Source organism: Triturus cristatus, chromosome 7 (assembly GCF_964204655.1).
Source record: "Triturus cristatus chromosome 7, aTriCri1.1, whole genome shotgun sequence".
Classification (NCBI taxonomy): Eukaryota; Metazoa; Chordata; class Amphibia; order Caudata; family Salamandridae; genus Triturus; species Triturus cristatus.
The window spans coordinates 1184210120-1184233026 of record NC_140590.1 but is presented as its reverse complement, the minus strand read 5'-3'; the positions used below and the strand labels follow the sequence as shown (position 1 = coordinate 1184233026).

The window sequence follows — 22907 nt, the reverse complement described above, 5'->3', positions numbered from 1 at the left end:
CCAGCTCATTATGTGTTCTGAACGATGTATACCATGATAAGTGAACAAAGAGAAAAAATGACGTGGATCATGTGTGAAAGTGTGTTGTCAATAAAGTTACCGAATAAGTTAAAGAAACGTTACAAAAAACGTGTGCCATAAAAAAGACAAGAGATACTAACAAAATTAGGTAAAACAAGGAGACATATACACAAAAGGTAAATGACAACATATACTCAAAGGGTAAGTAGGAAGGAACAAAAGCCTTAGACGAACAAAATAACATGAATGGGTGAACTTAACAAAGATAAAAAATCAGCAAAATGAAAGGAAAGAGAGGGGGAGAGAGGGTGGTTTCCTCTAAAATTCCTTGGAAGTTTTTTCAACAGTTTAATCGCTGTGATATTCATGCTAAAAATGGATATTTCCGTTTAATAAACAATTCAAGTGTTACCCTGTTGAACATCTCTTGGCTTCTTTGCGACATTGTCGCCCAACCATTGCTGTGCTATAAGAGGGACACTACTCACTGTTGGGCAGTGCAACTTTTGACATTATCTTTCTGCCTTGGTTTAGAGGACGACTCCTCTTCAGCACGCCTTTATCTTTTCTAAATTTGGTGTATCCTATCAAAACCCGGTGTGCATGGTATCTGATCTCATTGAACTTCTCAGTCCATGTCTGGACATGGAAGTGACTGATGCGTGTGCCCCTGTTGTAGTGTTCACAGGACCCGGTACACAATATGCTATGTAGCACCCTCTGAATGGCATCCCACAGGATGAGCCTCATTGACGCAAGGGACATCACTGTCCCTACAGTCACCCACACATTCATACATGGATGATGAACGGCATAACGCAGCAGTGCGTCACTGGATGTTTATTGCACATCCAGTGCAGTCCTGCAGCTGGAGCGGTACAGGGCAATGCCGAGCACACTACACAATATGGGCCCATGGAGGGCCAGCCAGAGTCCATGCGGGGATGACAAGTCCTGCGGAAGAGGTAGGGTACAGTCCGCAGTGTGGTCGCCGTGTCATTGGCCATTAAACAGGATATGGCAATCCATGTCGCTGTCCAAGGTGAGTGCATCGGAGTGTATTGGGGGTCAGTGGTAGGTCATGAGGCCATGTGCAGCACCAAGCAGGAACAGGCCAGGTGGCGGAAATGAATGCTAGTGCATCCTGATCACAAACCCATCCACGTCCTCATCCCCAGATGTGTGCTCTGCCCCACCTGTGGGTGTTGCAGTACCGGCTGGGGCACTGTGTGCCACTGACACATCAGGGGCCAGAGGAGGGTTGTCAGCCGCACTGTGTGGAAGTGACACATCAGGTGCCGGAGTGGATACGCCTGCCGCACTGTGGAGCACTGTCACACCAGGGGGCAGAGATGTGGATTATGTGGGGTCAGCAGCATTCATCAGCGCCACGCCTTGTGGCAGCAATGCTGTGATGATGGTCTGCAGGGCTTGGTAGATCACAGCTACATTTTGCTGATGTACAGCGGTGGCTGCCATCCTGAACGCTTCCACCCGCACCATGTCCTCCATGAGCCTCCGCATGAGTGCCAGCTCACGGCTGCTATCGCTGGAGCCCCTCTGAGCGGACAGGTGTTCTTCTCTCCGCGTCAGGACTCCAGCGATGTCAGTCAGGGCTCGTTGGAGGCCATGGAGCGGGCCTAGACACCCATGGATGGCATCCAGTTTGGTAGCCTTGAGGTCGAACGCCACCCGCACCTGCTCAGCCGCCTCCCTCTGGGCCTCCAGCACACGGCGTTGGAAGGCCATGTGTTGTTCCTGGGGTTCTAGGGAGACTGGCGGGCCGTGGGTGCCTCCTGCTGGGTGGTTTGGGTGGTGGGTGGGGTCTCCTCGATGCAGCTGGTCAGCCCTGATCCTGGAGGTGAGTCGCGGATGATGTCAATGATGTCTAGGAGGGATTGGGTGTCGATGCTGGGGTTGTCCTCCTCGTCATCAGTGAAAAGTGGCTGGAACTGCTCTGCAGGGGGTGTTGACGGTGGCCCTGCAATGTGAAGGGGAGATGGTGTATTGCAATGCGTCCACATGTATGTAGCCACATGGTACATGTTGACATTCAGACAACATGGCATTGTACATTGGGACAGTCTGTGGAGCTGGACGATGACCCAGAGTCAATGAGGGTGTGCACTGTGCTGTGCTTGATTGTGCATGTGTGCCATCGTGGCCATCTCCACCTGTCCCCCCAGTACCTGGTGGTCACTCACCCTGTTGCGGTTGTGTTGTGTCCTGTCGAGCAGTGTCCGGTCCCCCGACTCCGGCCACAGTATCCATACTGATGACTGTCGACACCAGCTCCTCCATGTCATCCAGCTCGAGCTGTGGCACTGGGCCCCCACCTCCAGTCTGCATTGCTGCCTTCTGGTTGGCTGCGAATTTCTCCTTGGTCTTCGGCTTGATGTCATTCCATCGCCTCTTTACCTCGTCCATTGTCCTCTTGTGCTCTCCGACGGCATTCACCTTGGTCACGATGTCCCGTCATATTCCAGTTTTGGTGCCCAATGACACGTTGGAGGTGACGAACAGTTGTTGATGGTGTTCCATCACCTCCGTGACTATGATCCTGTTCGCCTGCGGACTGAATTTTGTCTTCCTCTTCTTCTTGTCCCTGCCCTTCCCTGTCCCCGAGGTCCCGGACTGGTCATCCGGGGTGCTTGTGGGGTTGTGCTCGTCCTCTGCACCTGCTCCGGCTGCCTCCATGGTTCTTGGGTGTTGGTCAGTTTGTGTTTGGGTGTTTTTTTCTACTTTTATGGAGATTTTTCCCACCGGCCAGGTGTGTGTTGCAGGCCTGGCGCTGCTTATCGCTGATTTACTCATCACGCTTTGGCCCATCGCAGGTTTTTCGGTGTTGGGGTTTGTGTTTTTATCTCCATCGAGGTGGTTGTGTCGCGGACATTGTCCGCGGTTTCAACAGACTATCGCATGCTACCACCTTGTTTTGAATTCCATGTTGACACAGGGTTATTTTCCAGCGATGGGCTGCGATGTTGAGAGTTGCGTTAAGCTACTCTTGCGGTAGTTATCACACGTTCTTGTGAATACACCCTCTGGTGTACTGTGAGGGCAAGGACAGACCTGAAGACTGTGACTACAGTGATGCACTAGAGGGTGGTACCCAGATTGCCAGTTTGTCTCAAAGGAGACTGTCAGAAGCTTTTGATTTTGTAGTCAGCATCCATGTTGTAATATTGTGCTTATGCAGTGCTCTAAAGAGTGATTAGCTCCCCTATGGAGGTTTCTGCTTTACATTCTGAGACTTGTAGTTCTGTTTATTCTATTAGCGGCCTGTGTGTCCCAGAATGCAAAGCAAACGCCAGGACTTGATGTGCTACTCATGCATGGATGAGAAGAACTTAAGAGCAAGGTTTATGAGAGAAAAAGTGAAATTTAAGAACCCAGAATGCCTTTTGCTGTTGGTTGAACAGATGGAATCAAGCACACATATGACTGGGATCCGTTGAGAGCCACGGGATGGGGGTAACAGTCCTCACCTGCCCTCAGTATCAATACATCTGAAGTGACCGGGACATCAATACAGGCCACCACTTCTGCTTGGTTCACAAACAGACACCTCATTCAGTCATATCTGAATGGCAAAGGTTCCTAATCTGGGGATGGACATGCATGCTCTCTCACATTAATGTGCAAACCGTTTTGCTCTGCATTACTGGTCAGTAATGTCCATCCCCAGGATGAACCCTGAACTGGGATACCAGAATATAAGAAAGACCTGGATGAAACTAGGAGGAACTTCAGCAATAATCGATGCTACCACTCCGGACATTCTGCCGTCGTGGTGGCTGTCTAATGCCCATACACGTGATTTTAGGAACCTTTTCCATTCAGATTTGACTGAATGAGTGAGCTAGTGCCCTGATGATGACTTCTTAAAATGTTTATATACCTCAGGATTATCTGAGGTCGAAACTCTTCAGCAGTGTGAGAAGTTGGCCTGGCATATGCTGGTCCCTAGTTATAGTGGCCACCTTGCACCAGTCCAATTCGACTCTTATGGTAGATAGGTTTAAGACAACCTTTTAAAGAAAGCTATCCTAGTGGTAGCTGTGGAGAGCAGCCTTCAGGCTAAGTCTCAGAGGAATGTAAAGCAGCTTCTTTTACCGTATAATCTCCTGAATTACCAAATGAAAGGACACCACACAGGTATATATATATCAAATATATATGTTTTTATTACTAGACACACTCTACTAATCTCTTTATGAGATTAGGAGTCAAGAACATATGCAAATATCAACGTTTCACAATAAGTTAAGCACAAATATGGCTGGGGCCCTAGGGGCGTACCAGACCATATACTAAAAAAGAGGTTTAGGAATGTCGACTTGCAAAGGGACAAGGGCTAGGGCCTGTAGCATCATTGGGGCCTCACTAATCCACCCAAGGCAGGTAAGTAAAGGACCCACGGGAGACGTGTGCAGTGTGAGAACACAGCCGCGGGTTCCCTATTAATTTCAATGGAGCAAGTCGCGGTTGGATTTTTTACGTTTTAGGGTACTTTGAAGGAGTCTACAAGCAAGCCACTTACAAGGTAAGTAATTTGAGGGCCAACACGCACAGGAGCACCGGAATGCACGAGTTACCTCACCCAGGGAAGCCGGGTGCATAGGTGTCTTTTGGTATCGGGTCGCGTCGTCGTTTTCAATGGAAGCCGAAGAAGATTTGCTGCTTGTGAAGACTGGAGAAGTGTCCGGTGGAATCCAAGGCTGGATTCAAGATGAAAAAGGCCTGAAAGCAGAAGGGACAGTGTTCACAGTCACTTGCCAGTGACCCGGGGCCAGGAAGATGGATGGCCACGAAGTCGGGTGATTTCAGGTGATCAAGGGGGTTTTGACTCTTCAGCCACGAGGTCCAGGAGGCATCGACCATAACCAGGAGCTGGATTCGGAGGGTCCCACAAAGTCTGCAGCTTACTGAGGTGTCGGCAACTGGATTGGAGCCAACAAACCTTGGCAACTGCAAGTCTTGTGGAAAATGAGGAAAGTCAGCGGTGCAGACCAGCGAGGTCTGAGGGACTCACCCAGCAAGGGTAAGTGAGGGCAGGCCTGGAGCAATCAGGGGAGTCCTTTGGTTTGATGAGAAAGTCTTCAGGGGACCCACAAGCCAGCCGGCAAGGGATCGCAAAGATGCCTCATGAGGATTCACTTCACAGGAGCCCACGGTCACTCAGGATGCGGTAGGTCTCTGATTTTCAAGGGAAATCCTGCTGGAGGCTTGGGCCAGACGTGGTCCAATGCACAAGTTCGTGGAACGTCGTGAAGGGGTTGCACTTGACAATAGTGCACGGTACATGGGTATTGCTGTTCGTCGTCACTCGTGGGGTCCACTTGCCTCAGCTTTGCTGGGGACTCACAATGGCCATCGAGAAGTCAGTAAATCCACTTCTGGGGCTGCAGGGACTTCAGACTCCAGCGGGAGCGAGAAAGTTTGCGACCATTGATTCAAGTTTTTGGTTGCCTGCCAAGCAGGGGAGTCACTCCTTGACTCCAAGGGAGATTCTTCTGTCTTCCAAAGGTAGTGGAACATTGAAGGGCCAGGATTCTTCTTGTAAAGCGTCGTCCAGGGATATCTAACTTGCAATGGCAAGGTTTCCCTAACTTATACTAAAGGAAAGGGAGGGACTAGCTCTATGACCACTCCTCTGGGAGGGTCAGGGTAGTGGGTGGTTACACCCACTTCCCTTTGTCCAGTTTCGCGCCAGAGCAGGGACAGGTACCCCTGAACCGGTTTGAGCTGGCATATGCACAGAGGAGCCTACTGCTCCCCCAGTGCAGGACTTCAAAGCACTCTAGGAGTGTACCCACCCAGCCCCAATACACTAAATCCTGTCTGGAAGGTGGTTACACCTCCCTGTGACAGGATGCCTATTGTTGGGCCTCCTCCACTGCGAGTTTCGGTCAGCAGCAGGAGGGCAGCCCAGTGTCTGTGCTGGTGGCATCCATTTTGTGATGCCAGGGCTCTTTCAGATTTCTACCGTGTTTCCACAGTAGGCAAATGTCTTCCCCTCTAGAAGGGTGGGAACATACTCCCACACCGGTTACTGGTGTGGGGGTATGATTCCAAGTTGTTTGACACCAAACACGACATGTTTTGATGCAGTCATTCCAAAGTTAGCATTTACCGGTAGGTTATACTGCACTTAAGAGTATATGGTTTAACCGCATCCACAAACTGCAACAGAGAATAGACTCTGCCAGCTGCAGAGGGGCCCTGCTCGTGCAGAGGCACCCCCTCACATTGTAAACCAAGCACCCTCCCCTCAGGATTGATAGGATATGCCTTAGGGGTGACTGATAGGTTTATATGTGTGTGTATGGTGAGATATAGGGAACCTATACCTCAGTGAGGAGTGCTAACACTACCTCACCCAGGCTGCAGTAGCAGGCCTGTGGTGTCAGATTTAGTCTGCTTCCCAGGGGTGGCATAATACATGCTTCAGCCCCTGGTAGGCCTGTGGAATACCTATGCCCTTGATACCTAAGGTACCATATACTAGGGGCTCATAAGGTACCACAGTATCCAATCACTAGTGCATCTAATATGCACACCATGTCATTTAAGGGAGTAAACAGATAGGCTGGGGTCCTGGATAGCAGGATCCCAGCCAGACTAGTCAAAAACCATCAAAACACCAGAAAAAAAGTGGGGGCAACCATGCAGTCAGATTCCACCTTCCTATAAGCAGTTTCTTGGGGAAGAAAAAGGAGAGCCATCTCTGTACACAACTATATAATTTGATAATGAAAACTTTGAACAAAGAAACAGGGAATGAACGTGGACTGTTCTTGTGGAGAAGGGATCATAAAAATGTCATTTAAACCTCATGTGATAATAGGGGTAATACACTGAATGTTGAGAGTATATATTTAGAGTACCATTTATAATTCATTGACATCAATAAGTTCTGGATCTTCAAAATGTATATTCCTTTATGAATTCTGTGTTCGTTGATTTATGCCTTGTTACTTGTGTTTACTGATTTATGTATTTGTGTTGTTATTGTACTAGGAAATATAAGATTGTCAAAAATTGAAAAACATAATTGCAACAAAAAGTTTGGAAAAAAAGAACGAGATAAATACTCAAACGCTAAATTAATGTGTATGTTGTGTTGTTTACAGATTAATATAAATTAATGGCTATGTGCGGTTCTGTATGGATTTTGTTTGTCTCAATGTGGGCATCCTTCAACCTTCATCTGAGTGTATCCATTGAACTGCACGAGAGACTACTTTATAACTGAAGCCCTCTCTGATCATGTAGGCTGATTCAGTATGTTCCACTTTAATATACTAAAACTGTATGATTTAGCAGACTAAACCCAGTCCTACTGGCTTTGCCAAGGCTTGTTTGTCAGAGTTCTGAGTTTTCCCAGGCCCATAATTGGGCAGGTCATCTAGTCCAGGGCTTTTCTCTGCACTCTGGGGCATGTAGTGCCATTTATGCCATCATACAGTAGAGTAACAACTCCCAGAATTCTTTTCCTATCACCAATCCCTGACTTTCTTACGGATGAAATTGGTTGAATGGAATCCGGACTGCTGGCCTTCTCCCTCAACCTGAAGAATTGGTCTGATCCCTGGGATTCTTACTAGACAATAAATGTAACCTTGAAACACACATTACAAATCTAACTAGAGACATTTCTTTCAACTCACATGACTTCACAACCACAAATCTTTTCTGCAACCTGTTGGTCTAAACACTGTCCTTCTCAGCAGCCTTCCAAAGGGACGCCTGGTACCTCTATATGTTGCTCTCCATGATGCAGCCTGGTGAGTCTCAAATCTCATAAATTCATCTGTAGCACACTGGAACATTTTCCTCCTTAAAATGTTTCCTGATTGAGTTGAGATGCATCTATATGACTGAGTCTTTTACATACAAAGAGGTGGTACAAAATTACATCTCAATGGGCCAGATGTACAAAGCTTTTTTGAGGTTGCAAACAGACCGATTTGTGCAATCAGGCCGTTTTCGACCACAAAAAAGCATTTTTGGATGTACCAAAGCCATATTGTGATTCGATAACATGATACCGAATCGCAATTTGGGTTTGTGATTCAGTATCAGGAAGGGGTGTGTTTAGGGCATTCCTTCCTAATAATGAATCGCAGTGGTATATATGAATGTTTTGTGGCCGAAATGCGCTCGCAAAACATTGGCATTATACCACGAACTTCATGTTGGTGTTAACCCATTCACCAATGGGAAGAGGTCCTCAAGGGACACAGCCTACTCTTAAAAAAGGAAAAGAAAGCTTTTCCTATTTCTTTTTGAAACTCATCCCGCTTTCCTGTAAGAGGTTTCATGAAGCCACCATCCCTGTGATTTTTGCAATTCCCAATGGGTCGCAAACCGAGACCTGCCTCATTACTATTTATGAGCTAAGTCTACTTGCGGCCCACTGAGAATCACAAAATGTGTTGAACACACTTTCGTACATGGGTCTTTGCAATTACCAAATAGTGAATTGCAAAAATTCGCTATTTGGTAATCGCAAACCCTAATCTAAGTATATCTGGCTCAACATCTCTTGCAGAAACTAGCCATATCTGGGGCTCCTGTAATATCAGATAACTCTATTATTCGCTTTTTCACAATTAAAGAACTCTTTACTTCTCCATCTCAGAATGCACCTGCTCAAGAAATACCTCAATACACAATATCCATCTACACTATTTTTAAATGTCCCTAAACGACTCGTCCAGAGCGCGTGTCCTTATAATTGCTGAACTGCAGGTTTAGAAAAATGCGAACTCTTGGAAGGGACATTAGAATTCTTGCTGCATCAGTATCTTTTGGAAACGCAAACAAATGCAAACTCTTCTCTTTCTCTTGTGAACTGTACCAAAACAGCTACATAGCTTTTAAGTTAATGTTACCTATTGTATTATGACCAGGGCTACGGGAATTATGCGATTGTGCGGCCTCAGCGTTTTTCACATAATTATAGATTTTCTATATTTGGTACCTAATCCATCATCTGCTGCATAATCAACAGATTTTAACAAAAAAACTGTTTATAGCTCAGACTGTTCAACAGTTATGAAAAACGCGGCAATGCGCGTTGCTGAGCACTGGAAGGCCCTTTACACAGTTTGACTGCTCACTTTTCTGTTGTCTATTGCTACATTTGGGTGTTAAACTGGTATTAATGAGGTAACTTGCAACCAGTGTCCAGACATTGTTCATAAGTGAAAAAAAATGACAAAATAATGAAATAATACTATCACAAAATGTGCTGAATTACGCCACATAATTTGCCATTTCTTACCGCATAATTTACTCGACCCTACCGCATAATTTAGCCCTCCCCTGCTGCATATTTGCAATGGCCTTGATTATAACTCCACATAATATTGTGAGTCCCTCTGGTGCCTCCAAGGACATCTTCATGCGAATAAAAAACTTCAAAAATAAATAAATAAAGAGGTTCACCGTAAAGGACGACAGGGAAGGCAGAGGGGAATCGAACAATAGAGTGATTGGTTTTAGTTGGTTAAAAATGTTAATTATTCACTTTCTCTGCCGCGGGCGCGTTAACCCACTGAACTGTCTTGCTGCGATTAAAATCTGTAAACTGCAGGGACACACAGATCCTCCCCCCCCCCCCCCCCCCCCCCCACACCACCACCAGTGTATTAACCCCTGGCATGCCTAGCTATCCCTTTAGTAATGCCTCTCAAACATCAGCTGCTTGGCAAACGCCGGGAGTGGCTGGATGGGGGAGGGGCAGGGGTGGGGCAGTGCGGGAAGGCTTCTTGAAGGGGAGGCCGTGTGCAGTGAGGCTGCAACCGCTGCTGGGAGTGCACTTCCACCCTCCTTTAAATCTGCCCCGTTCATCTTCCTCCTGCACACCCTATCCCCTTGAGCGTCTGCCCGGCTGCACAGCCCTGCTGTGCATCGACCATCTCTTGCCACTACGCCACCACCTGCAAAACTTACCTATCGCATATCTCACCCGGGGCGCACACCGTTCCTGCACAGTCTATTCAGACATCTCTCTCCTACACACCTCGCGCCCGCAAATCACCTTTATACGTCACCCGCTGCGCATCTCCTGTATATCTTAAATACTGCACATCTCCCCTGTTTATCGCATTCCTCGCGCTCCCTTTATTTCACGCACCTTTCATGCACACAATTCGCCCAATGCACATTTTACCCCGGTAAATCCCTAAACATCACGACACACACATCTCAATCTAACACCTTCCCCGCGCGCATCTCGCCTACTCAGTAACTGCCGCTCCATAACTTATCCACCATACGTGTGACCTTCTGCACTTTCTCCCCTGCACCTCTCCCTGCTGCCCCGGACCAACCACCCCGCCGTGCGTTATGCTGCGTTTCTGGACTCTACTGGGATGTCTCGTCGGAGGCTGCTGGGGGCGCCCAAAAGCCCAGGACATCGGGAGAGGCGTGGTGAGTACCCGGGAAGAGGGTTGAGGGACGCTGGGGGAGGTGGTGAAGTGATGGGAAAAGAGGAGTGCAAGAAAGGAGGTGAGAAGGTGGATGGGGAGGTGTTTGTACAAGAAAGACACCCTCGTCAGACAGCTCTGCGAAGCCTTAGTAATGTCATTGCAGCACTATACTGTTCTCTGTCCGCATGGATGGTCCCTGAGAGGCAAATGTGTGTGTGCCGGGATTTCACTGTGAGAAAGGACCACATAAGATGAGAAGAGGAGAGAGCACGAGACAGGGGTGCAGTGTGTCTGCACTTTTGAGCGGGGTACCAGGCCGATGTTTTCTTCCTTGTTTGCATTGTATTGCAGCATTTACATAGCGCTTACTAACCCTTGTGGGGAGCTGAGGCGCTTGCCTAAGTGGCTAGCACGCCACACCGTGTAGGGTGAGTGGTTGCAAGGCTGTCGTCTTTCTTGTGGTCCTGTGTGGGACGTGTAACCTCCGAGGTGCTGATGTGGTGCTGTGGGGCAGCCCTTAGCAGGGTGGATGGATGGAGAAGTGGGGGAGTGGCGCGCGGTTTATGGTTTTCGGTAAACTGCTAGCTCTGAGCAGCTCTGCGGGTCCCTTTTCAGTTGTTCATAGTCCGTTTGGCTGCTTCCCGCACTGGGATGTCCTGTCCAACCTGATATTTTGTTTAAAGCTTTTGGTCCTGAACAGGCATAGGTTGCGGATAGAAATGACGGTGAGATGTGCGGGATGAACTTTGTTCCTATCATCTATGCCTGATGGTCATTGTGAGATGTAAAGGAGAGGTCACCGTGTGTAGTTAGTGGGACCTGCAGCGGGGGCCTGGATCAGAGCCCCCCAGCTGGCCGGGGGCAAGGATTCGGGAGATCCATGGTTCAGGAATCGCAAAGGAGGGGGGGGCGCCCAAGAAAGGAAAAGGACAAAAGAAAACTACAAATCAATAAAAAAACGCAGCCGAGGCATGGACTGGAACAGGTGCCGTGGGCTGAGGAGACGAGGGTGGGCGGATAGAAAGGGCTGTGTGTTCGCGCGCCAGCGCCCCCGCAGCTGCCAGGGACCCCTGACACGGCCCAGCTGCAGCTTCCAAGTTCCAGGGAGACTTTGCTTGTACTGGGGGATAAGGGGTCTCCCCGCTCCCAGAGGCCTGCGGATCCCCGGGGGTGTAGGAGGGAAGGGGCGTCCCGTCACAGACGCTGCCTCCCCCGCACAGGAAGGTGCAGTTGCCAGGGATGGAGGAGTCTTGCCTGGAGGGAGGTGCATTAAGGGCAGCGAAGGGCCCGGGGCAGAGCGCGCGCATCAGTGAGTGCTCCAGAAATAGAAGCCATTACCAGCGGGAGAGACACTCACTGCAGCCAAGAGAGGGGGTGGGGCTGTGGAGGGGTGTGTCGGAGGAGAGGTTGTACTGGGCTGTGTCTGGGCTGGACGGTGGACGAGTGCTGTGGTGCAGGGAGTGCTTAATTTGTGAAAGGGTGCAGATGCTCCTCGTGGGAACAGTCCTGCCAAACTACCAAGCCAGGTCCTCTCTGGACCAGAAACAAGCATCCTAGGACCGTTTTTTGGGTATCACCCCTCATCAGCCAGGCTAGCTTGAATACAGTGGCACAGGGCGCAACGGACCCACGTCTGGGTATACCCGTCCCACTTGGGGCAACAAAAGCAAAAAGAACACATGATGCAAACATGCACCACCAGTCTCAAAGATCTGGGTTTAATCCATCCTTCTTTTGCTCACCACGCCACTCATTCAAACTTTGTTTCCACCCACCACTGGAGTTCGGGTAGGGCCAAGACTGATTTGCATATGACTAGGTTTAAACTAGAATAGCACAGGGAGCAAAAAAAAACCAATAGATTTAGGCCCAGATCTCTGTACTGGTGTGAATGGATGACATCGTTCAGCATTCTGTCCATCAATTCTTCTTTTTACAGGTTCTTGCTTTCTCCCTTTGTGGACGGTTTTTCATCTTTGTCTTTTTCTGTCTTTCCCATTTGTGTTTTTCCTTCTCATGCCCTCAGTAAATAACTGATGGGGAAAAATAAGTACCGGTCCCCAAAAATAAGTGCTGGTGGCCCCTACCAACAATACACCTGCTCAAATTAAGCACTGGATGGAGGAGAGGTAGGGTGTGTGGGGAGCGTGGGGATATGGAGAGGCAGGGGGGTTGTGGAGATGTTCTGTGGTCAGGGCCGGACTGGGACCCAAAGCCAGCACTGGCAAAGTGCTTGGCAGCCCCCCAGGGGTTTGGGGGTGCGGCCGAGCTGTTTAACAGGGCTGGTTTCTGCTGATTTCGTTACAAACGGCCGATATTGCAGCTATGCTACAAAAATAGCCCTGAAACAAAATCGGCCCCCAGGGGCCCAAAACCGGCCCCCAACCCTGGTGGCCCACTGGGGAAATGCCAGGTGCCCGCTATGGCCAGTCCGGCCCTGGCTGAGGTGTCAGAGAGGATGGGTGGGGCTGAGGCTGTGCGTGGGCTATGGGAATGGCCACAGGGCCAGTAGCCAAGTTCTAGATGGAGGCTCCATTTTTGGGAAGCCTGGGGGCGGTCTGTGCCATTAGGATGCCGCCAGCGGCCCAGTAGGTGCCTGAGTGGCCTTTCTAAAGACAGATGGGCGGAGCCATCACCCCTTCCTCTGGCTGGGCCGGCCCATTGATGTATGCTGATTGAGCGGGGGCAGGGGGCCTGAGCAGAAGTGGTCTCACTTGCATTCATGTGTGGGTCAGCAATGTGAACTAATCTGTGCGTTTTAAAAAATCTAATTGAATTTAATAAAACATGCCCCCATCCCCTTTCTTTTCATAAAACTTTGATGAAGCAGTGTTTTTCGGAAAGCCAATATGCAAATGTGGCCCACTTTTTGGGGGATTTTTGACCCCAATCTAAGCCTGGCTGTTGAGAGACGCAGGTGTGCTGTGGTGGACAGGTGTGGGCTGTGGAGATATAACAACGGTGGGGTTGTTAGGCGCTCGGGCTGTGGAGAGGTGCGGGTCTGAGAAAGGAGGCGCGAGTTGGGGAGAGGTGCTAGTGCTGTGCAGAAGCCTTGTGGAGAAAGAGGCTCCTGATAAAGTTCGGGGTGTCGGTGGGACGATGCGGAGTCTGTGGAGAGGTGTTGGGGCGGAGGAGAGCAGCAGGGCCGTTTCTACCATTAGGCAAGCCTAGGCGGCCTCCTGGCGGCAAATGGGGAGGGCTGTGAAAAACATGAGTTTGGGAATATCTAATGCATTAATTCTCCTAGCCTGGATGACAGGGGGAGAGAGTGATGGTAGTAAAAGGGAGGGGGCGGCATTTTTCAATTCTCGCCTAGGGCGGCAAAACACCTAGAAACGGCCCTGGAGAGCAGCTAGGGCTACGGAGGAGTGGTCGGGCTGCGGCGGTAAGTGGGGGCCGTGAGAAGAGGCCGTGAGGTGCTGAGGCGGAGGTCAGCCGCCTGGGCAGTGGAGGGGCGCGGGCTGTGGAGAAGCGAATGTGTGGAGTACAAAAGGCACGGACTGCGGAGAGGTCCACCTAGGATGGAGGAGGCTAGAGGCTCCTGGCCCTTGCTGGGGCTGGGTACCGAGGCACTGGGAAGGTTACTGGGGCTGCGGGGGTCGGAGGGAGCGAAGGATGGCGGTACAAGCTACTTCGCCTCAGGAGCGATGCTCTGCCTGTGGCAGGCTCACCAGTGGCGGTCGCTGGAGCGTGGAGTGAGCCTTGAAACGCTGCGAGGTGCGGAGCTATGGAGACGGTTGAGCTCCGGATCTTGAGGCCCTGTGGTGGGTGGTGTGGCGGGCGGAGTCTGTGGCTGTAGAGAACGTTTCTGCCTTGGACGGGATGAAACCTGAGGCTGCGGAAAGATGCCGGGACAGGATAAGGCTGTAGAGAAACACTCCTCCGAGTGAGGGATGATAGGGCCCAAAGGGGGGCAAAGGCTTTGGAAAGATGAGGGGCTGTGGTTTATCTCCACAGGGTTGGATGTGCTGAAAACTCCTGACTCCGGACTGGGATTCTCAGTGGTTTTATCTGTAAATCGTGACAAGAGTTTGTTTGCCTCTAACACATGGTACTTTTTGGCCCAGGAGGCCAGGGCTGCCCAGTACCAGAGTCAACGCTGAGCTCCTCGGCATCCTTGACGCGCCTTTAGAAGCATTGAGGCCACCCTCACAGTGTAAGACAGCCAGGGGATACAGTGGGCCGACCCATGGCCCATGCTCTGTGCTATGGTGGGTGGAAGTACAGTGTGAATGACATATGAACAGGCCAATGGTTGAAGAGGACTGACCGAAGGCCTCAGCATATATGTATAGATGTTAGGTATTTTTATTATTTTTTTGTTTTGTTTTTTCAAAAAACATGAGGGTGATGAGACAGCGAAAGTAATATGCCTCCTGGATATCAATTCTGAAAATCTTCAAAGTGTTCACTTAAGCATATAACACAGGCACGTGCTATGGCAGGATGCTGGCATCCCGTTCCACCAATCACAGTACAAAGGTGCCTCCATCTACAACGGACCATTAACTCTATGGGAAATAGTCCTCTGGAAATGTCCAATCGCGGTGTGCCTTTGCACCAAGCTCTGAGCGTAGGCAGGCCTGGGAGGTACTTGGTCAGTTATGGGTTCACAGAAGGATCTCGTCTTGGGGTGCAGTTATGGTCAATGGGTGCACTTGTCCACGGCCGGGCAGGGCATGGTAGATACCAGCAGACCAACTGCTTGCAATGAGCGGGACTGGAATCCTGGTGCTTCCCTGTAGTGGCCGGACCCCAAGACGCTACTCACCATTCTGGTGGCGGAGGATTCAAGGAAGGGTCCCGTGCTCAGGGAGAGTCATAAGGAGCACAGGTGGGCTGTAAGGCCTTGATACAGGTGCTCTGACACAGTTACCAGGCTCAGGGAAGGTTCTTAACCCAAGTTGTAGGAAAGTCCATAAGTGACGGACTGGGCAGCGGCTATTACAATATTTCCCTAATTAAAAGACGGAAAGCAGACAAGTAGTAGCTACATGACACATTGTATCCTAGCAATAAACACTTCATCGTAAATTCAGTGCCGTGAGAAATATCACTTTTCAACACTGTGCCTGTTCCAATAATGCTGCTGTGACACCGAGTATCCCGCGAGCATTCCTGTGCCAGAAAATAACACACCATCAGAATTGCTGCACTACTCATACTGTCTTTTCTCCTTTTTGGCATTCATTCTCAGTTATTGCTTCTGGGTTTCATGGTGTTTACATGGTACATCTGCCAATTACCTGTCCTCTTCTTTTTAGTGCAGCTTTGTTCTGCAAGCATGAGTTTACTCAGAGTGGCTGGGGGTGTCTTCCACTGCGGGGCTGATCTGCGTGGTGTGGAGTGGGTTTGGGTTTTTTCATGAGGATGAGATTCTGGCTGGTGGATTGTCTTGCAACCTGCCAGCCAACCCTGTGTAGAGGTGTTGTATATTTGGGTTGTTTCTGTGGGGTGTAGGGATTCCCACCTTCTGTTTATGGAATGTCAGTTATGAAGGTGTAGTTTATTGCTTACAGTCTTGCTGGCTCCTGTACTGCGCGGCATGGTAAACTGCCCTTTCCCACTTCTTGGGTGCTTGGTTGTGCAGGTGGCTGATTTGCAGTGTAAATTATTGTTTTCCTTTATTTGTGTTTTCTTCTGCTGAACCTGAAGCTGAACTACAATTTGGGTGTTTTCCTTGGATATGGGAATCAGCTGTGCTGTCTCCCTGAGCCAAGCTCCTAGTTCCTTTCTCGCATTTTGTTTGGTCTTGTCTCTTCTATCCAGTGTTCTACCTGCCCCCCCCCCCCATCCTGTGTTTACCATATCAATTTCCCTGAGTCATGTTTTCCGGTCCCCCAGTCCATGTTGCTGTCAATTCAACACGTTTTGGTTCCTTGTTCAATGATTTTCCACTCTTTCTCTTTTTTTACATTCTTTCCTAATCTTAATCCTACCCGCTTCTTATTCCTCTTTTTATGTGGTATCCACTGTGGCCTCTTTTCAGAAGGCTGGGGTCAGTCTGCAGATTTGAGTTGGATGAATGTTGAACGGTGCCATGTGTTAGAGAGTTGCTGTGTTGCTGTCACTTACTTACCTCACTGTAGTGTATTGGAATTGCATTTATATGGCGCTTCTTACCCCTAAAGAGACACCAAACTGCATTAGTGGACAGCTGCACCACGAAGAAGAGATGGCTGGTAGAGTGTTGAATTGCAGTGTGCCTATGCGGGAAGCTTTTGGTCTTGTGCCAGGGTGGTGCTCTGATCTTATCTTAAGTCGTTGCACCTATGTATGAAAAGGCAGGAACAGTGGTGACGTAGAATGCCTGCACAGTTTCTGAATTTATTGTTGTACCTGTTTGAGGTCCCTCAGTAGGAGCCAATCAGGGGCAATAGAGGAGCAGCATCCTACGGCATGTCCATGATGCAGGGAGTAGTATCAGCCATAGTAGGTGACCTCAATATTGAAGTCCTTCAGAACGCGAGGAGGGGTTACCTCAGTGGCGTAGCAAAGGTCCCCTCAGTGTATCGGGTCCCCGGGCTCCTGTGAAGCCCCTCAGCACAGTACCCTGGTGTGACAGCTCCTGACTGAGTCCAGAGAGGGCCCCCTCCACGTAGTTTGCAGGGGGGCCCCCCTCAATTTTCGTTACGCTAGTGGGTTACCTACAAGCCTACACAGCAAGGTTTGCCCCTCTGTCACCTAAAAGTGACCAAAAAGCATGTCCAGGGGCTGGGTCCAGCCACCATACATGCTCGTTGGTCACGTTTAGGTGACAGAGGCCCAAACCACATTAGTCAATTGCAACCAGAGTATAAACTTTATAAATTCCCCCCAGGAGAGGATAGCGAGCCAAGGGCATGCAGTGCTTATGTGCAGCCTGCAAAAAAGGCCATATCGGGTCCATCCATAAGCGATAAAGGAACAGCCCCAAGGCATGCACTGGACACTGGCAGCCATTGTAAAGATCCAGGGAGCCCATTTTAGGAACAATTAGGTAAGTGCTCCTTCTGGCATACAAGAAGAAGGGCAGCCAGTGTAAAACAGAGTCTACATAGTAGTGCTAGAGGGGTAATCTGCAGGCGTGCACTGGTTACAAGGTGCCAGGGGAACAAGATCGAGAACAAATTGTCAAGAGAAAAGGAGGCGAACCAATGCTGGAAGTCATAAATTGAAAGTCTAGCCTAATTTCCAGCTTCTAAATGGCATTCAGCTCTCCATCATCGATGGGGAGCATACCTTGCGCTTGCTTTTACTTGGCTGATGAATAATTACGTCTGCCCTAAACCACATGATCGAGGACCTTGTTGATTCCACATTGAATCTTCCTGCCTAATCGTTCTTGCGTCTTCCTGAATTCCATCAGGCCACTGCTAGCCTCTACCCGAAGAGGCTACTTTGAGGGAATTCACTCCTATGTTGGGCTGTCAACAACATATTTTGCCTTGAAGAAGACCCGCTTTGACATCAATTAATCAGGCTGTTGTCAGGGTCGAAACGTCGGCGATACATTTTTGGCTCAGATACAATAAGTCTCCCGGTTCTGAATAATGAGCATCTATGCCATCTACCGGAGACATAGATTAATGTTGTTCTGACCATGTTTTCATTTGTAAATCCTTCTTGATAACTTGTATACAATTCACTTTTACACCTGTATATAAAACGATCACAGCACCACAGTCACTGAGCACTCCACCTCACTGTAATCTATGACACTATATTTATACATTTATTTTTTGACAGCCTCATAAATGCATACTCTGATTGTCTTACTTAGTAAGAAGTAAAATTGCTATTCTAAGAAGTGAATTCTTGTTTGTTTGCTCTGTGTTCCGATGGTATCACAATCAAATGATACCATTTGAATTATACGCGTCTTTGTAAAGAAATTATTTGTTCCCCAACAGAACCACTGTAGCTTTTTTCATAAATAACCAGGTTCTGATGGACACAGGGATACCCCATTGTAATTATAAATTTCCCTGAGTATAGGCAGCCTGGATAAATTCACTGCAGTGTCACCCAGAAGCCAGAGCAGGGCGCCCATGGTTTGCACTGGTTACAGGCAGCTAGGGTAAGTGCCCTCTAGAGTCAATATGAAGTGACCTGGATGCATCTGGCAGGGAAGTTAAGTAAATAGGCGGCTGTTAATCTCTTGGACAAGGTAGGGAGGTGCAGAGACCTAGTCACTTGACCAGCCCAGGGCTGCCGAATGGGTTGCGTGGTTCGAAGGGAAAAGGGACTGGAGGCAGGAAAATTTCAAGAGAAAACAAGAAACAAAGGAATGTAGATTATTTATGTTTTGGGGTTTATTCGGAGTTGAAAATAACTAGGAAAATATAGAGTTTTTCGGTTCCTTTAAAGGTATCCCTGAAATACACCCACAAATGGATTATGAACTACCTGCAAAACTGCATACTGTTTAATACATTGTTTATGTTGCCCCATGGAGAAGTGATTGTTCAGAAGCATGTGGAGTTATTTTGTTCTTTGCGTCTTTAGTGTGAACTGTGACTCAGCTATCATGCTACATGCGCTCTTGTTTAAGGATGTGGAACAGATGTGAAAGCCTCATGCATATCATTATTTTGAAGCACTATTTATTGCCCCACTAAAGGGAAACACCTGTGAAAAGTTGTATGCTGCTTTGTTCAGGGCTACCACAATCTGTGTTTATGTCTTTGAAATGTGTGGCATCCTGGGCCAGTGGTTTTTGTGCTGAGGGGTTCCTCTGTTGCTAGAAAAGGTAATTGGGTATTTTTCTATTTGAATATTTCTCGAATTTTCGAAGCCCACACCACTTAACAAGTTAAGTACCTCTGAAGACCTTTTTTACATTTAATTTTAAGATGTTCGGCATTATAGAACGGGTAAAAATTGTAGAAAAGATACTATGCAAAACAAGTGCCATCATGTTTATGCCACCCTCAAACCTTCAGTTCAGCCATGTCTCCCACGTCCGCCCGCACACCCCACAGTTAACCAAACATTTTACCCCACACACAGCCTCATGGTTTAAGGGGGTTCTTGAGAAGTAGCCTCTGGTTCTTATCTACTAAGCATTGCTTGAAGCAAGTCCAGATGTCTTTACGCCGTGATGCTTTGGGTAGCAAATATTCATTAAGTTTCATTTGCCAGCAGCAGTAGTAAGTCAGTTGTGCCGGCCACTGTTTAGTGGTGGGACAGCGACCACGGCACGTCCCCAGCGTTTAGCTACTAACCTTTGGCCAACAGGAGCGCAAGAGTGGTGAACTTACGTTTCGTGGGTGGTGTGTTTGACCCTGCTTAAAAGTGCAGTGACAGGGGGTATCGACAGAGCGACACACACCTCTTATTTCCTGAATGGTGCACATTGTTTGTTGCCAGTAGTGGCAAATGCAGGGCACGCGCACGCTAAGTTGGGGGGGGGGGGGTAGGTCGCGCGCCCGCTTCTCCAACCGCTCACAGCAGGAGTCCTCCCAGCGGCCAGTGCGGTGCGCGCGCGGTATTATGCATTCTGTGGAGGAGGAGGAATCTATAATGAATCCGGTGCAGCCCACTACTTGGGAATAGTTCCCCAGTCTATGAGCATCATCAGTATCTCAGGTGTGGCTGGTGAGGGTCGCGTCAGGATCCACATCATTCTAACCGGTTCTGGCCGGAATCTCAAAGGGCGGGAGTGCGGTTAGGGTTTCCCGGTATAGGATGGTTCTATAATGCCGGGAGGAAGGTAGCGCTTAAGTGCTGCCCGTGTTTTAAGCGAATCCAATGAGATAAAACGCCCTCCTTCATGTAGGTCTCCCCAGGTGTGGATTTTTAAATTATGTTCTTGTGATACTGTCTTTTGTTCCCTCGTCACAGAAAAGAGGGAGTGGGACGACAAGGAAGCCCGGGGCGAGTGTAATGGAAATATTGATGAATTAGTACCGTACACGAATGTTGGTAATACTCGCATTTTTATCAATCCCATCCTGCCAGCGATGAATAATGGCAGTTTCAGCCATATGCCAATAAATTCTTCCAGGTGAGTAATTGCACGACCACAATTTTAATTTTTGCAGATTTAACAGAAGGAATCAGAACGCTTTACATGAGCACCAGTTGCATTACAGACGGATACATACATTTTTTTCAGGCAAGGTCATATTAAGTGGTTTGCCCAGAATCACAGGATGCTTGAGCCTGCGGCCAGACTCTAGCGTGGTTCCCCAGCTTCAAAGTCGGCCACTCTAGCCATTATTTCCCCTGAGTCCTGGCTCACCCAGATCCCCAGATATTTAACAGGCTCGGTGCACCCTTGCAGTGGAAACTCAAGTTCCACCAGGTCCCTGTATTCAGTGGGAATATAGTTTATTTATTCCAATTGACGGTGATTCCGGACAACTATCCAAACCTTGTAAATTTCTGAACTTTGTGGTTGGGACCTCCTTGGAGTTCCCTGAGGTAGAGAGTGAGATCATCGGCATAGAGCAATATCAGCCGGGGGCGGTCGTGGTACTACAGGGCAAATTGCACGTGATTTTGCCGAAGCTTGGCAGGTAGTGGTTCAAGTGCTTTCGCAAATTCTAGCAGCAAGAGTGACATCACTGTCAGGTGCTGCATTGAATAGGTATAGGGGAGAAGATTCACATATATATATATATAATATAACTATTTGCTTACTACCTTCAGGATTGACGCCGGACTGCCCCTGCACATCTTTTTCGCTCCTGTTCATATCGCCAGCAACTCGCCGGACCCGCTTCGCGGGTCCCGCTTCGCTTCAAATCATCGCGGAAGTCTGCTGATCGGGGCTGCCTGCCATCTGGGGGAAAGGAATCAGAACCGGGGCTGCGAGCAGCAGGGACTCCATAGTCCAGGAGTCCCTGCGAGCCCAATCACCAACACCTGGGCTGCTCTCCCTGGCCGCCACGCCCCCACGCCCACGGGAGTAAAAGAGGATTGATTTCTCCCTAACAGCGGGATAGCTATTTGCTTACTACCTTCAGGATTGACGCCGGACTGCCCCTGCACATCTTTTTCGCTCCTGTTCATATCGCCAGCAACTCGCCGGACCCGCTTCGCGGGTCCCGCTTCGCTTCAAATCATCGCGGAAGTCTGCTGATCGGGGCTGCCTGCCATCTGGGGGAAAGGAATCAGGACCGGGGCTGCGAGCAGCAGGGACTCCATAGTCCAGGAGTCCCTGCGAGCCCAATCACCAACACCTGGGCTGCTCTCCCTGGCCGCCACGCCCCCACGCCCACGGGAGTAAAAGAGGATTGATTTCTCCCTAACAGCGGGATAACTATTTGCTTACTACCTTCAGGATTCACGCCGGACTGCCCCTGCACATCTTTTTCGCTCCTGTTCATATCGCCAGCAACTCGCCGGACCCGCTTCGCGGGTCCCGCTTCGCTTCAAATCATCGCGGAAGTCTGCTGATCGGGGCTGCCTGCCATCTGGGGGAAAGGAATCAGGACCGGGGCTGCGAGCAGCAGGGACTCCATAGTCCAGGAGTCCCTGCGAGCCCAATCACCAACACCTGGGCTGCTCTCCCTGGCCGCCACGCCCCCATGCCCAAGTACTTTACTATTTAATGAACTTGGTCATCCGCTGCGCGGGAGCGCCTGGGGCTAAGCCCGGGCAAAGGGCGGGCCGTCTGAGGCCATCAGAGAACGGAGGAGACCGGACCGGGCCCTCTCCATAACAACGAGGTACTCTCAGACCCTAATCGTTCACCAACCCAGCATATTGTATGAGAGTCCTAAGTAGCCTGGTTTAAATATTGTTTACCACAATTTGTTGACGAATAATTGTTCCGGGCGACTGTGGAGATGGTTCTTACGAGAGGGACTAAAGACAAAGTAAAGGGAGGTTGGGGAAAACGTTTAGGCCCTATGGACGACTTTATTACTAAGGCGAACAATTTTATTGACCAAAGCATCAGCCTAATAGAAGGCAGGGTCTCTTTAGATCTAGCCCTGGCAAAGCGGTCATCCATGGGAAACTTGAAGAATGCAAAAACCCCCGAGACCCGCCAAATTGGGGGCTGTGGGTCCACTCCCACAGGTAGGAGAAGTCTCCCAAATAATGTAGATCTATCAGCTTCACAACTTTCCGATTTTCAAATAAGTCTTGATCTAGAAAAATCCCCAGTCCTAATCCCCGAAATAACCCCGGACGAAATAAGGATTACCAGAGGGAAAAGAGAGGGGGCAATTAGGAAAAGAAGAACAAAACCTAATAATTCGATCCCTCATGACTCTAGTACTCTACATGAACCAAAACCTATAACACCTACATCTGAGAATCCCCACTCTGATAAATCAGTTACTAATCAGTTTACGCATGAAAACCCAGACTCTCTTAGCGTAGTTAACTCTATCTCTTCCTCACCTACCTACTCGCAAAGAGACAATTTAAACCCAGTGTCAATAGCTAACATAGCAGATCTTCTAAAAATCACCATTACCCCACTCGAATTAAGGTTGTCTCTGATGG

The 22907-nt window shown here is 49.1% G+C and overlaps 1 protein-coding gene across 1 annotated transcript in view; it reads left to right on the top strand.

Annotated features, from left to right (window-relative positions):
- Positions 1-9814: 9814 nt before the first annotated feature.
- Positions 9815-22907, top strand: part of MMP25 (matrix metallopeptidase 25) — a 143601-nt gene continuing 130508 nt past the window's right edge. Inside the window, exon 1 of the mRNA XM_085618524.1 lies at positions 9815-10464. Coding sequence (XP_085474650.1) covers positions 10381-10464 — 84 coding nt within the window. The 5' untranslated portion in view covers positions 9815-10380. The remainder of the gene's footprint in view (positions 10465-22907) is intronic.